Source organism: Schistocerca cancellata, chromosome 2 (genome assembly GCF_023864275.1).
Source record: "Schistocerca cancellata isolate TAMUIC-IGC-003103 chromosome 2, iqSchCanc2.1, whole genome shotgun sequence".
Lineage (NCBI taxonomy): Eukaryota > Metazoa > Arthropoda > Insecta > Orthoptera > Acrididae > Schistocerca > Schistocerca cancellata.
This window is the reverse complement of record NC_064627.1, coordinates 425,850,461-425,865,357: the sequence shown is the minus strand read 5'-3', so window position 1 is coordinate 425,865,357 and position 14,897 is coordinate 425,850,461. Positions and strand designations below refer to the sequence as shown.

At 39.2% G+C, this 14,897-nt stretch overlaps 1 protein-coding gene across 1 annotated transcript in view; it reads left to right on the top strand.

Moving 5' to 3' along the window:
• Positions 1–14,897, top strand: part of LOC126161888 (anoctamin-4-like) — a 312,156-nt gene that overhangs the window by 182,840 nt on the left and 114,419 nt on the right. The window contains exons 11-13 of the mRNA XM_049918028.1: positions 6,881–7,047; positions 11,646–11,863; positions 12,542–12,703. Coding sequence (XP_049773985.1) covers positions 6,881–7,047; positions 11,646–11,863; positions 12,542–12,703 — 547 coding nt within the window. The remainder of the gene's footprint in view (positions 1–6,880; positions 7,048–11,645; positions 11,864–12,541; positions 12,704–14,897) is intronic.

Here is a 14,897-nt window from a genome sequence, read left to right as displayed (position 1 = left end):
TACAGATGAAATTTACAAGAACAAACTAATAACTTGCAATCCATGTGGTTTATTCAGCTATTATTGCATACTAACTAAAAAGCAACATGATAAAAATGAGTGTATGATTTCAGAAAACAATCAGGTGTGAAATAAATGATCATAGCAGTAAACCATCATGCATGGACAAGGAGGCATAATCTGTTAGTCAATACTGAATGACGTTGATGAAGATAATGTTTGTATACTCAATTACGGAGTGTGATGTAGTTCTGTGTTTCATACATTACATGTAACATAATATTTCTCCAATGAAACTGAATTTCTTGTGTTATATTTTGTTTCATTTTTATTAATTTAGTGAATTCCTGAAGGCAACATAATTAATTTTCTGAAGAAAATAAAAAGTTACCTATAGCTGTTGAAGAAAGCATAATATCAGTTACTGCTTTCTAGAATAATTTAGGAAACTTGTGAGAAATCAAGAGGAGAATGGTTGGCATAGAATCAGAAGCACTTTATACAAAGATTTTATTAGTGCATTCCTGTTTAATGCTTTTATAGCAAAGAATTCTTAGAATAAGGAGTAATCATTCTCTCCAGTTTGGACTGAAATTTGCAGTTATATCAATAAACTGATCAAATTCTCACTTACACAATTTGTATTTATGGCAAAGACCAATTCTTCATTATGACACTCATGTGTTAGTATACTGAAGGAGTTAGATGTAAATTCTACAGCTTCAGTTAGATCACGTATTCTTAGAAGTGCTAGTGGAAGTTTTCATATCTCCAAACTGAGATATGGATATGGAACGTAGAATATCATGCGAGAAGAGGGTGAGAAAAATTATGATTGATTAATGATTTTAAATCCACACTAATTTCCAAGGAGAAGTTTATTTTGTACCAGGCAAGCTGCTATATAAGCTGACTATATCAACAATTGCCTGTTTCATCTGCAGGTGAAAGACAATGGTAGGGAAATCTGTCAGTAGGCACCACTACTGTCCACACTGTTGCATGAAGAACTGCCAGTACCCAGCATTTTGCTCTAAATATAAATACTTAAACTTTTGCTCATCTTGTTTGAAGATGAACCTGAAACATACCAAAAACTAGGTGAATTAAAATCAAGAGATATTTGGTAATTGACTGGTTGCAGCCATCTATACGGATTATTCTGAAATTCCTGTTACAAACTTCTAGGACTTGTAGAGGTGAGTGAGAACATAATATTTCGAATAGCAAGCCATGTCCAGAAATGTACCATTTCTATTCTGTGATTGTTTCAATTAAATTGTTTAACTCATCCACTTCTGCTTGAGGATTTGAATTATACATTATGCAGTACAGCTATTAGGTAACAATTCGAAAGGAAACATAATGAAGCATCCATTTATCACTTAAGCACATTTGTTTGTGTTAACACTTAAACATTATATGTTTACATTATTCCGAAACATTACAGAACCCTGACTGTATAGAAGAGTACTGATGCATTACAATAGTGGCTCAATGTGATGACCACCAGTGTTGTTACAAACATTATATCTTCAAAGCATGTTCTGGTACACGCTCTCCATACCACCTGGTATCTCTTCAACTTATAGTGCTGTGGCCAGAACTTATGCCAGCAGATCTTCTTCTGTCTCTACAGGAGTCTTGTAAGTTAAATTTTGCATATGAGCTCACAAGAAGTAGTCAACAGGAGCTAAGTCTGATGATGTGGTCATGTGGATGGACCACCTCAGCCTATCCATCTTTCTCCACACCATCTTTGAAATGTCTCCAAATCAAACATGTGAAGTGAGGTGGTGCACCATCATGCTGAAACCACATTTCCTGGTGGACATTCAGCAGCACAGCTTCCAAGAATGAGTCCAATACATTTTGTAAGAAGTTCAGGTATGCAGGACCAGTTATCTTGAGTGGAACGAGGTATAGCCCAATCACATGACCATCCACAATACCTGCCCAAACATTAATACCAAGCCAGTGCTGAAATCCCTGAATGTGTGTGGCATGAGGTTTTTTGTCTGCCCAGACATTACCGTGTTGAGAATTCAGAACACAGTTCCTTGTGAACTTACATTCATCTGTGAACAGAACTCAACATGGAAACAGGTGTGTCTATGCAGTGGTGCAGAAACTACATGCGGTAGGCAACATGCTGTGGAAAATTGGCTGGATCCATAGTGTGTACCATTCATTAAGTGGTATGGAATTAATTGTTGCTCCCACAGAATGTCTCAGACAATACTGTAACTAACAACCACTACACGCACAATTGTTCGATTACTCATTGCCGGCGTCTCTTCAGTTCGATGCTGTACACCTTCTTTGAATTCAGCCATGTGACATTGCCATGGAGCATCTCACGATGGAAGTACCTGTTTCTCAGAGCCACTGCATAAGTTGGGCAAATAGTTTGTGTGATGGTATGCTACATTGTACAAAACATTTGTGATACAGCTGATTAGCAGTTTTTCTGTTACCTTGAGCTTTGCCATACTTAAGGAGCATATCTTTGTATTCCAAAACAGTGTAACGAACCATTTTTTACTGTATCAGAGACATGCAGGCATTGAATAAATCTCACAACAAGGCAGACGGTAAGTAATATCAAGCGACCATCTGGTGTAGTACACATCATCCATCTACTCTATTGCATATCAGACAAGCAATTCTGAGACTTTTGTTTTTCCCTCAGCAGAAGTGGATGGGTTAAACATCTGAATTGAAACCATCATAGCACAGAAATGGTACATTTCCAGTTATGGGTTCCTATTCAAATATTATGTACTCATGCTGTTAAATTTATTGCTTGTGAGGTTATAGGATCCAGACGATAAAGTTCCTCATTTTGCCAGAGGTAGTTTGTTGTTACAGTATATCAAAACTCTGTTTTGAAATCAGTGTTATTTATTTTTCTTCACATTTCTTCTTTCAGATTTCTACAATGGTTACAAACTTCATTTCACCAAAATAACATTAGTAGTTGCACATTCGCAGAGCCAATTACTTTTTGCTGGGTGAATGTTATGGAATTGGTACCTTCTAGTTACAATAATTTCATAATCATAACATGAATTTTAATAAAAGTAATAGGAAAACAATAGCTATTAAGCAGTAATAATGAATTTTCAACATCAATTTGGTTTTAGATTAGAAGTTTTTGGAATATGACAAGGCGAAAGAGAGGACAGGAGAGAAGTAGAGAAATGGAAAACAGTAGTAGGGATAGAAGGTATGTATAGGGCTGGAGTAGGAGCAGGGAAGTGGGTAGGTAGGTGGAGGATAGTGACTAACAAAGGTTGAAACCAGGGCGATTTCAGGAACAAAGGATATGTGTAGGGAGAATTCTTATCTGCCAAATTCAGAAAAGCTGTTATTGGTAGGAAGAATCCAGATGGCACAGGCTGTGAAGCAGTCTTTAAAAATGAGCCACATTATGTTGGAGGATATGCTAAGCAACTGGATGGTCTAGCTGTCTCCTGGCCACAGTTTGTTGGTGCCCACTCAAGAGGACAGACAGCTCATAGTCATCACACCCACATAGAAAGTGGCACAGTTGTTGCAGCTTAATTTGTAGATCACATCACTGCTTTCTCATGTGGCTATGCCTATGATGGGATAGGAGATCTCTGTGACAGGATTGGAGAAGGTCTTACCAAGAGGATGTATGGGACAGCTCTTGCATCTAGGTCTATTGCAGGGATATGACTCACGAGGCAAGGGCTTGGGAGCAGGGGTGGAGTGAAGATGGACAAGGATGTTGAGTAAGTTCAGCATGCAGTAGAATAGCGCTGTGAGAAGAGTGGGGAACATATTCCTCATTTCAGGGCCTCAAAAGAGGTACTTGAAATCCTGGCAGAGAATGTGATTCATCTGCTCCAGTCTTGGTGGTACTGAGTTGCAAGAGGAGTGCTCTGTTGTAGCTGGACAGATACAGAGACTACTCATTCTCCACCAATATTTCATATAGCTCTCATTGTGCACTGAAACCAGAAATATGCTTATCACTCCTTCCACAGTGGTATTCAAACACCCTCTGAACCTAATCAACATGCTTGTCCACCCCTACTCTATCCCTGCTCCCATCCCCTTGCCACATGGCTCATATCCCTGCTATAGACCTAGATACAAGACCTGTTGGATACTTCCTCCCAGTTGCACCTACTCCAGTCCTGTTACACCCATTTCCTATCCTGTCAAAGGCAGAGCCATCTGTGAAAGCAGCTATGTGATCTACGAACTATTCTGCAACCACTGTGCCACTTTTTACATGAGCATGACAACTAAGAAGCTGTCTGTCCACATGAATAACCAATGGCAAACTGTGGCCAAGAGACAGCTGGCCATCCAGTTGCTGAACATGCTGCCAACATGATGTGCCTCACTTAAATGACTGTTCCACAGTGCGTGCCACTTGGATTCTTCCTACCAACACCAGCTTTTCTGTATTATGCAGGTGGGAACACTCTCTACAACATATCCTTCATCCCTGTAACCTCACTGGTCTCAGCTTTCACTACTCCCTGTCCTCCACTTACCTATCCACTTCCTTGCTTCTCATTAAAGTACTACATTTGCCATTGCACCTAATAGAGTTTGCCCTTTCTCTACTTCTTGTCTCTCCCCCTTCCTCTCTCCACCAACTCCAGCACAGCCTCCTGACATTGCACCTAGCAGCCCTATTTTGTCCCATCACATCCCTGCCTGCTGCCACAGACAGCACTGCATTATCCTTTACCCATACCCTACTATTCCTCCCCCTCACTGTCCAATGCCGTCTCCTTACCATGACCACACATCCCAAAAGATTGCTGCTCATGTTAGGTGCAAGTGCAGTTAGGCCTCAGCTCACAGAGACATTGACCTTGTGTGTGTAAATTGTGCTTGTGTGAATGTGTGTATGTTCTACTTCAGAAAAGTACTTTGTCCAAAAGGTTATATGTAAATATTTTAGAAGTCTTTTCCATTGTGCCTGTCTGCGACTCAGTGGCTCCTCTATGTGGTGAGTAGCAATCTATCCTTTCCATAATATTGTTGCTATTACATCATAAACTTTCTGCTGACTTTGGTCAATAGAAAACTGCATCAGATAGTTTCCAGAATGAAATTTTCACTCTGCAGCAGAGTGTGCGTTGATACGAAACTTCCTGGCAGATTAAAACTGTGAGCCAGACCTAGACTTGAATCAGGACCTTTGCCTTTCACATGCAAGTACTCTACCAACAGAGCTACCCAAGCATGACTCATGATCTGTCCTCACAGTTTTACTTCTGCCAAATAGTAAACTTAATTCTCTGTATCGAACAGTTCATACTCAGAATTTTGCATAATTCCTGATACTTTGCACCATGTAAGTTGATGCAGTGTTTAGCACACATATCATATTTTAGAGTAGAAGATACTGAATTCCTATTAGAGAATCCAATTTGGAAGTCCCTAAATCACTTTATAAGGATGCAGTGTAATTGCTTTGCTGCTCATTGGTAATTGAGGTAATTTTCCATTATTTACGAATTTAGTGTTGATAGGGCATTACATTCTAATTTTGTTTGCTGTCACATATATTTGTGTACAAAGAGGAATCAAATGAAAACAACAAAGTTGTGTTTGTGTGAGTGTGTATGTGTGTGTTTGTTGTCTAATTTTGATGAAGGCCTTACTGGGTGAAAGCTATAATGTGACAGTCTTTTTGTTGTGCTTATATGCAACTCAGCATCTCCACTAAATGGTGAGTGGCAACTTTCCTTTTCATAATATTGTTACATTCCTTCCTAGATTTTCCATTGTTTGATAGATCTGTCCTGCACATATAACATATACTGATATTTTTTCCAGCGATGAAAAGTCTTTTATTAACTAATATCCATCTTTGTACAAAACTACACAATGGTAACTGCCTGTCAATTCACTGTGTGTGTGTGTGTGTGTGTGTGTGTGTGTGTGTGTGTGTGTGTGAGTGTGTGTGTGTGCATCTGAAGAAACATGCTGGAGGATGACCGTAGCCTGAAGAATCTCAAATTATCATTCATAAAGAAAATATTATCGTAAATGACAGTCTTATATGGACAGATCACTGGCACACAATTGATGATGTAACTCTACTCTTTCATACCATTCATAGATGTGCATAACTGGTTGGTGAAATGTTATTGCGCACACTGTGAAATATACCTTCAAAGAGGGGAATAGACATCACTCAAAGGAACTGTATGATGTCTATGGATGAAACCTGATGCAAACATACAGACTAAACGTCAAGTGACACAATATGCTGAGCAAACGCAAATCATAGCAACATAATAAAAATACCAAACATTTCACAACCACAAATGGAGTGTTACTCATCCTCTTGTTTAAAGGGACACTACATCCCATTTATGATACTTGGGGAATCTCCTGCATCTGCTCATTACTGTGATGTTACTTTCTGTAGCATACAATTTAAAACAAGTGGCCCAGACATAATTAGTAAAGATGAAATTACATACATCACAATTCAGCATAGAAACTATCCAGGAGTTGCACAATGAGCCACTATAATGCCTAGATGTATCAGATCATAATTCCCAGGTTTAGAAAAGCTACATGGAGATGCAATTAAGACAGTAAAGCAGTGATGCTACCAACAGTAAAAATTTAAACAGTGTACAAAAACTCAGTGATCAGGATGGATATGTGTCTGATTTCTGATCATAATTATGTTGAAATTCAAATTCCTTTAGTTGGGTATTTTTCCTTATTGTCATTTGACTGAAACTGATATTAACCTACCTTTCCTTTTTGAATCCTGTTCTCAGATAGTGTTAATTCATCAATTAAATCTTTAAACAATAATTTCTATCTGTATTCAAATTGTTTGTGTAACTGATTTTTATGGTTTCAGCCTGGAGATCTGTAATATTACTGGACCTGGCAATATCACACTCTGTCCACATTGTGACAAAGCATGTCCTTTTACCAGACTGTATCAGTCATGTACATTTGCAAAACTCACATATCTGTTTGACAATCCAGCTACTGTCTTCTTTGCTATTTTTATGTCTTTCTGGGGTAAGTTACTTTTTTATGTTTCATTTTGATCCATAGCATATGTCACTGTATGAAATATTAAAAACTTTAATGTTGAATTAAAAACACCATGAGACTGGTATATGGCAGAGGTGAAAACTATGTTGCGGTTACCAAAGGTGAGGAAAGTGACAGTGCCACCTATGGGAATTATGTACTATTTTATTTATTTGTGTAAGCACAGTGAAAAGCTATTAAAGAACTTAGATGTAACTTAGTAGGTATGTGGGTGTCAGACTACACATCCAGAGATTCACACAGCCCTCTTAGAAGAATGTACACCATCTGTAGACATTGCTTTGGTCCAACTCCATACACACCACACATGTCCCTGTGAATTTCACTCAGTTTATGAGGAAAGTGACAGTGCCACCTATGGGAATTATGTACTATTTTATTTATTTGTGTAAGCACAGTGAAAAGCTATTAAAGAACTTAGATGTAACTTAGTAGGTATGTGGGTGTCAGACTACACATCCAGAGATTCACACAGCCCTCTTAGAAGAATGTACACCATCTGTAGACATTGCTTTGGTCCAACTCCATACACACCACACATGTCCCTGTGAATTTCACTCAGTTTATGCCCTTTGGGTCAAAATATCAAACTGCTCTCCGATGCTCTTCACAAGCTGGTGACAGTAACATGTGTGCTACTTTTGTTTCATAGTTCAGGCTTCTTTTGCTAGAGCTGTATATGAAAACAAAATACTCTCTGTAGAGCAAACTTCAAACTATATCATCATGCAATTTCAACATTCCAACTGTGATATAAGGGGGGGGGGGGGGGGTAAATTATTTTGTGTTACTTTCTGATTTTCTGATCCTACCTCTTATGCTGTATTGTCCTCACACGTTTTAGAGCTTATTCACAGATAAGTTAATGCAGAAAATATTGAATTAAAAATATTTAAGTAAGGTTGCAAAAGACAGAGATTTAGGAACCAGGTTTTAAATTGTAAGACATTTCCAGGGCCAGATGTGGACTCTGACCACAATCTATTGGTTATGAACTGTAGATTAAAACTGAAGAAACTGCAAAAAGGTGGGAATTTAAGGAGATGGGATCTGGATAAACTGACTAAACCAGAGGTTGTACAGAGTTTCAGGGAGAGTGTAAGGGAACAAATGGCAGGAATGGGGGAAAGAAATACAGTAGAAGAAGAATGGGTAGCTTTGAGGGATGAAGTAGTGAAGGCAGCAGAGGATCAAGTAGGTAAAAACACAAGGGCTAGTACAAATCCTTGGGTAACAGAAGAAATATTGAATTTAATTGATGAAAGGAGAAAATACAAAAATGCAGTAAATGAAGCGGGCAAAAAGGAATACAAACGTCCCAAAAATCAGATTGACAGGAAGTGCAAAATGGCTAAGCAGGGATGGCTAGAGGATAAATGTAAGGATGTAGAGGCTTATCTCACTAGGGGTAAGACAGATACTGCCTACAGGAAAATTAAAGAGACCTTTGGAGACAAGAGAACCACTTGTATGAATATTAAGAGCTCAGATGGAAACCCAGTTCTAAGCAAAGAAGGGAAAGCAGAAAGGTGGAGGGAGTATATAGAGGGTCTATACAAGGGCAATGTACTTGAGGACAATATTATGGAAATGGAAGAGAATGTAGATGAAGATGAAATGGGAGATATGATACTGCGTGAAGAGTTTGACAGAGCACTGAAAGACCAGAGTCGAAACAAGGCCCCGGGAGTCGACAACATTCCATTAGAACTACTGACGGCCTTGGGAAAGCCAGTCCTGACCACACTCTACCATCTGGTGAGCAAGATGTATGAGACAGGCGAAATACCCTCAGACCTCAAGAAGAATATAATACTACCAATCCCAAAGAAAGCAGGTGTTGACAGATGTGAAAATTACCGAACTATCAGTTTAATAAATCACGGCTGCAAAATACTAACGCGAATTCTTTACAGATTAATGGAAAAACTAGTAGAAGCCGACCTAGGGGAAGATCAGTTTGGATTCCATAGAAATATTGGAACACGTGAGGCAATACTGACCCTACGACTTATCTTAGAAGCTAGATTAAGAAAAGGCAGACCTACGTTACTAGCATTTGTAGACTTAAAGAAAGCTTTTGACAATGTTGACTGAAATACTCTCTTTCAAATTCTGAAGGTGGCAGGGGTAAAATATAGGGAGCGAAAGGCTATTTATAATTTGTATAGAAACCAAATGGGAGTTATAAGAGTTGAGGGGCATGAAAGGGAAGCAATGGTGGGAAGGGAGTGAGACAGGGTTGTAGCCACTCACCGATGTTATTCAATCTGTATATTGAGCAAGCAGTAAAGGAAACAAAAGAAAAATTCAATGTAGGTATTAAAATCCATGGAGAAGAAATAAAAACTTTGAGGTTCACCAGTGACATTGTAATTCTGTCAGAGACAGCAAAGGACTTGGAAGAACAGTTGAATGGAATGGATAGTGTCTTGAAAGCAGGATATAAGATGAACATCAACAAAAGCAAAATGAGGATAATGGAATGTAGTCGAATTAAGTCGGGTGATGCTGGGGGTATTAGATTAAGAAATGAGACACTTAAAATAGTAAAGGAGTTTTGCTATTTGGGGAGCAAAATAACTGATGATGGTCGAAGTGGAGAGGATATAAAATGTAGACTGGCAATGGGAAGGAAAGCGTTTCTGAAAAAGAGAAATTTGTTAACATCGAGTATTGATTTAAGTGTCAGGAAGTCATTTCTGAAAGTATTTGTATGGAGTGTTGCCATGTATGGAAGTGAAACATGGATGATAAATAGTTTAGACAAGAAGAGAATAGAAGCTTTCGAAATGTGGTACTACAGAAGAATGCTGAAGATTAGATGGGTAGATCATATAGAATTGGGGAGAAGAGGAGGTTGTGGCACAACTTGACTAGAAGAAGGGATCGGTAGGTAGGACACGTTCTGAGGCATCAAGGGATCACAAATTTAGCATTGTAGGGCAGCGTGGAGGGTAAAAATCGTAGAGGGAGACCAAGAGATGAATACACCAAGCAGATTCAGAAGGATGTAGGTTGCAGTAGGTACTGGGAGATGAAGAAGCTTGCACAGGATAGAGTAGCATGGAGAGCTGCATCAAACCAGTCTCAGGACTGAAGACCACAACAACAACAACAAAAGAATAACATTTGTATTATGAAGAGAACTCATGTCCGGTGATAACGTTGTTGTGTTTTCTATAACTGAATATAATTTTGGGTTGGTAAAATGAATATGAAAGAAGAATTCATTATCAGCCACTAGATATAAAATGTTCTTGCACATAGATAAAACTTCAAACAGTAACATCAACTTTGTCTGAAATGTAAAGAGAAAGACAATTTCTGATACATACAAATACTATTATTTCATCCCTAGTACCATTGGTGAAAATGTGACCCAAAATGCAAATGAAGCTAATGAGTAATATGAATGAAATTAAATGAAACTGGACAAACTGAGATACTAAATGTGGATGGTAGTATAGTATTACAGGCCAAATCAGATATTGCTAATAATGATTTATTTGCATTTTATAATACCTGAAGTAATGTTCAAAACAATGTTATGGAGATATACTTAAATCTGTTCATGAATTGTATGGAATTGCGGAGGTCGACTGGAAGTTGGCAGCATGAAAAATAGAGAGTAAGAACGTATTCCATACCTCCTATAGCCGCAATGATGCATCTTATATTACAGAACAAAAAATTAAAGTTACACAGAGTAGAAGAATTTTGGGTTAAAGTCAACTGATTTGCCTCTTGATGTAAAATAATAAATGCTATATAAAATCTGAAAGTTAAGTATAGTAACTGAAGGATTTCACTATACTTGAACTTTTTCATTGTCAGCTTTTTGTTTAGTTTCTTTTCTGCTAATAATACTTCAAAAACAGTACACCACCTTCAGTCAAAATCTTTATTTTCGTATTTAAATCTAAAGAATATCAGAGCTACAGCTCCATGTTCAAGGACTGATTGATGTTTTTGCGAGTTAAATCTTCAGTTTATCACCTAGTAGTAAATGAACAACACATTCGTAAACCAAAAACTGTGTCATTCCTTTATAGTCAAGTGATAAAAGGTGCAGAGATGCATATAAAAAAACAGTCAGTCCTTAAAAATATAGGTGCTGCTCTGAAATGCATTGGGCATAAATAGATAAATAAATGAATGAAAAGGGTGGAGTATAACTGACATACTTCTAAACTAGTTGCAGAAGGCTGCAGTTGAGTCAAATAAAAGCTACTATGACTAACATGTATCGGTAAGTATAGTTCACATATGACAATCTTGTGAAAAGGATAGTTGCTATTCACCATATGGCGGTGATGCTGAGCTGCAGATAGGCACAACAAAAGGACTGTCACAAAATATATATTTTGTGACAGTCTTTTTGTTGTGCCTATCTGTGAATCTGCATCTCTGCTATATTGTGAATAGCAGCTACCCTTTTCACAATAATGTTACATTTCATTTTGGGTTTTCCACTGTTTCATTTCACATATGAGTTTCTTTTTTCTGAACTGCTCATTAATATTAATATACTCCTGATAAAATTCAAATGATTTTTGTAGCTACCACCTTTCTTGAACTCTGGAAACGACGACAAGCAGTAATTGTGTGGGAATGGGACTTGCAAAATGCTGAAGAAGATGAAGAACCAAGACCAGAATTTGAGACATCAGTTAAAACATTCCGCATCAATCCAGTCACACATGAAAAAGAGCCATATCTTCCCACATGGAGCAAAGCTTGGAGGCTTCTGGCAACTACTTCAGTCGTGTTTCTCATGGTGAGGTTGTCATAGACAGTGTGAATCTGTAGCTTAATACAAATTAATTAATGTTGAACTTCTATTTAACACATGTTTTTAATAAATCGTAGTATAATTAAATTGTATGTTAGTTGGTGTTTGTCATGGACTCTACAGTACAGCCACAATGGTTGTTAGCTGCTTATTAGTGCTTGTTTGCTAAAAAGGAAGCAGCCTGTCTGCATGTTCATAATTTTTGTGTTCGCTTTGCTCTGATGAGAAACAATTGGCTACTAACTGTGCCAGCTGTTATGCACTGTTTGAACTTTGAAATGAAAGTGAACTGATGCTTTGTTGTGTCACATTGGAAATGGTCTACAATTTGTTTCTGACAAGTTCTGATTTTTTTTTTGGGGGGGGGGGGGGGGGGGGGAGGACTTGCTTGGTTCTATGGTGTGAAATGTCTGCTAAAAATTAATTTTAATTTAAGTAGACTGATTTATCATACACAGTGTCAAATCCAGCATTTAATGGGGAATTTGATTACAGTGTCTTCAGTAACTTGAAGCTGGTCACAATTGATGATTAACATATAAAAATATTCTGGACTTTAATTTTATTTAAATTAGGGTTAGTGTATCTAATTTGACCACTTTTGTGATAATTAAGAGTGATAACTCTCATGAATTTTCTGCAAAACTCATACTATTCTTTCAGGTTGTTGTTGTGATGGGGACAGTTCTAGGAACAATAATCTACAGAATTGCACTAATAACAGTGTTTCATAGCAGTGGAGGTTTCTTCAGTACACATGCCAAGATTTTCACATCGGTCACAGCTGCTGTTATCAACTTAACGATCATCATGATTCTGACAAGGGTAATATTACAAAATAAGTAATGATATACCTAAAAACAAAGATGATGTGACTTACCAAATGAAAGTGCTGGCAGGTCGACAGACACACAAACGAACACAAACATACACACAAAATTCAAGCTTTCGCAACAAACTGTTGCCTCATCAGGAAAGAGGGAAGGAGAGGGAAAGACGAAAGGATGTGGGTTTTAAGGGAGAGGGTAAGGAGTCATTCCAGTCCCGGGAGCGGAAAGACTTACCTTAGGGGGAAAAAAGGACGGGTATACACTCGCACACACACACATATCCATCCACACATATACAGACACAAGCAGACATATTTAAAGACCTAGAGCACGTTGGGTGGCACAGGATACATGCGGACGTGCATTGTCCTGTTGGAACAGCAAGTTCCCTTGCCGGTCTAGGAATGGTAGAACGATGGGTTCGATGATGGTTTGGATGTACCGTGCACTATTCAGTGTCCCCTCGACGACCACCAGTGGTGTACGACCAGTGTAGGAGATCGCTCCCCACACCATGATGCCGGGTGTTGGCCCTGTGTGCCTCGGTCGTATGCAGTCCTGATTGTGGCGCTCACCTGCACGGCGCCAAACACGCATTCGACCATCATTGGCACCAAGGCAGAAGCGACTCTCATCGCTGAAGACGACACGTCTCCATTCGTCCCTCCATTCACGCCTGTCGCGACACCACTGGAGGCGGGCTGCACGATATTGGGGCATGAGCGGAAGACGGCCTAACGGTGTGTGGGACTGTAGCCCAGCTTCATGGAGACGGTTGCGAATGGTCCTCGCCGATACCCCAGGAGCAACAGTGTCCCTAATTTGCTGGGAAGTGGCGGCACTGCGTAGGATCCCACGGTCTTGGCGTGCATCCGTGCATCGCTGCGGTCCGGTCCCACGTCGACGGGCACGTGCACCTTCCGCCAACCACTGGCGACAACATTGATGTACTGTGGAGACCTCACGCCCCACGTGTTGAGCAATTCGGCGGTACGTCCACCCGGCCTCCCACATGCCCACTATACGCCCTCGCTCAAAGTCCGTCAACTGCACATACGGTTCACATCCACGCTGTCGCGGCATGCTACCAGTGTTAAAGACTGCGATGGAGCTCCGTATGCCACGGCAAACTGGCTGACACTGACGGCGGCGGTGCACAAATGCTGCGCAGCTAGCGCCATTCGACGGCCAACACCGCGGTTCCTGGTGTGACCGCTGTGCCGTGCGTGTGATCATTGCTTGTACAGCCCTCTCGCAGTGTCCGGAGCAAGTATGGTGGGTCTGACACACCGGTGTCAATGTGTTCTTTTTTCCATTTCCAGGAGTGTATTTATATCACATTTTTCTGGAACTGTCCAAGGTAATAAAGCAAAACTTTGACAGGATATAGAGTCATATCATGTACGTTCACTGTTCTAGTGTCAAGTATCAAACATTGTTAGGAACACTACATCAATTTTTTAATGAAGGTCTTACAAATTATTTTAACTGAAAAAAATATTTTTTTTCATTAAGCTATGAGTGCTCTCTCTACCATTGTAAATCCACATAAACATAGTGCTGTTCTAAGTGGTAAAAATTTCAGAGTGTTAGGTTAAATAGTTTCTGGCATAGTGGGAAACTTTTTTCAATTAAAAAGAAAGAGAGAGAGAGAGACGATGAAGGAGGAGGAGGAGGAGAAGAAGAAGAAGAAGAAGAGGATAGTTTTTCATAAATCACATTTGAAAGTTGAAGTAAAGGAAAACCCACAGTTTAATGAAGAGACACACTAAAACTCTCCAGCTTTGTGATCTTTATCTCCTTGAAGATCAACCAGCCACTGTCTCTTTCTCTGTCTCAGGGATCTTACTGCTTCTATTATATTTTTGACCATAATTTCTGCCTTGGAGACTCACCGTCTATTCAGTTCTTGGAAGACTGTTTCTGAATTATGGCCAGAATTAATTTCAAATTGCTTCAGAACCTTTATTCTGCCTGCATTGAAGGTGATCACAGCATTGTTGACCCCACTCTTCAGTGTTTTCAAGCCAACAAATACAGTTTTGGGCACTCTGTTCCATACAACATTGTTGAAAGACTCATTTACATTTTGAGTTTTTACTGTGAGGCGTTTCTTCAAGAGATCTGGATGTGCTACATCTGTACACATTGGCTTTGTTACTGTTCCAACAGCTTCAGAGATGGTGGGT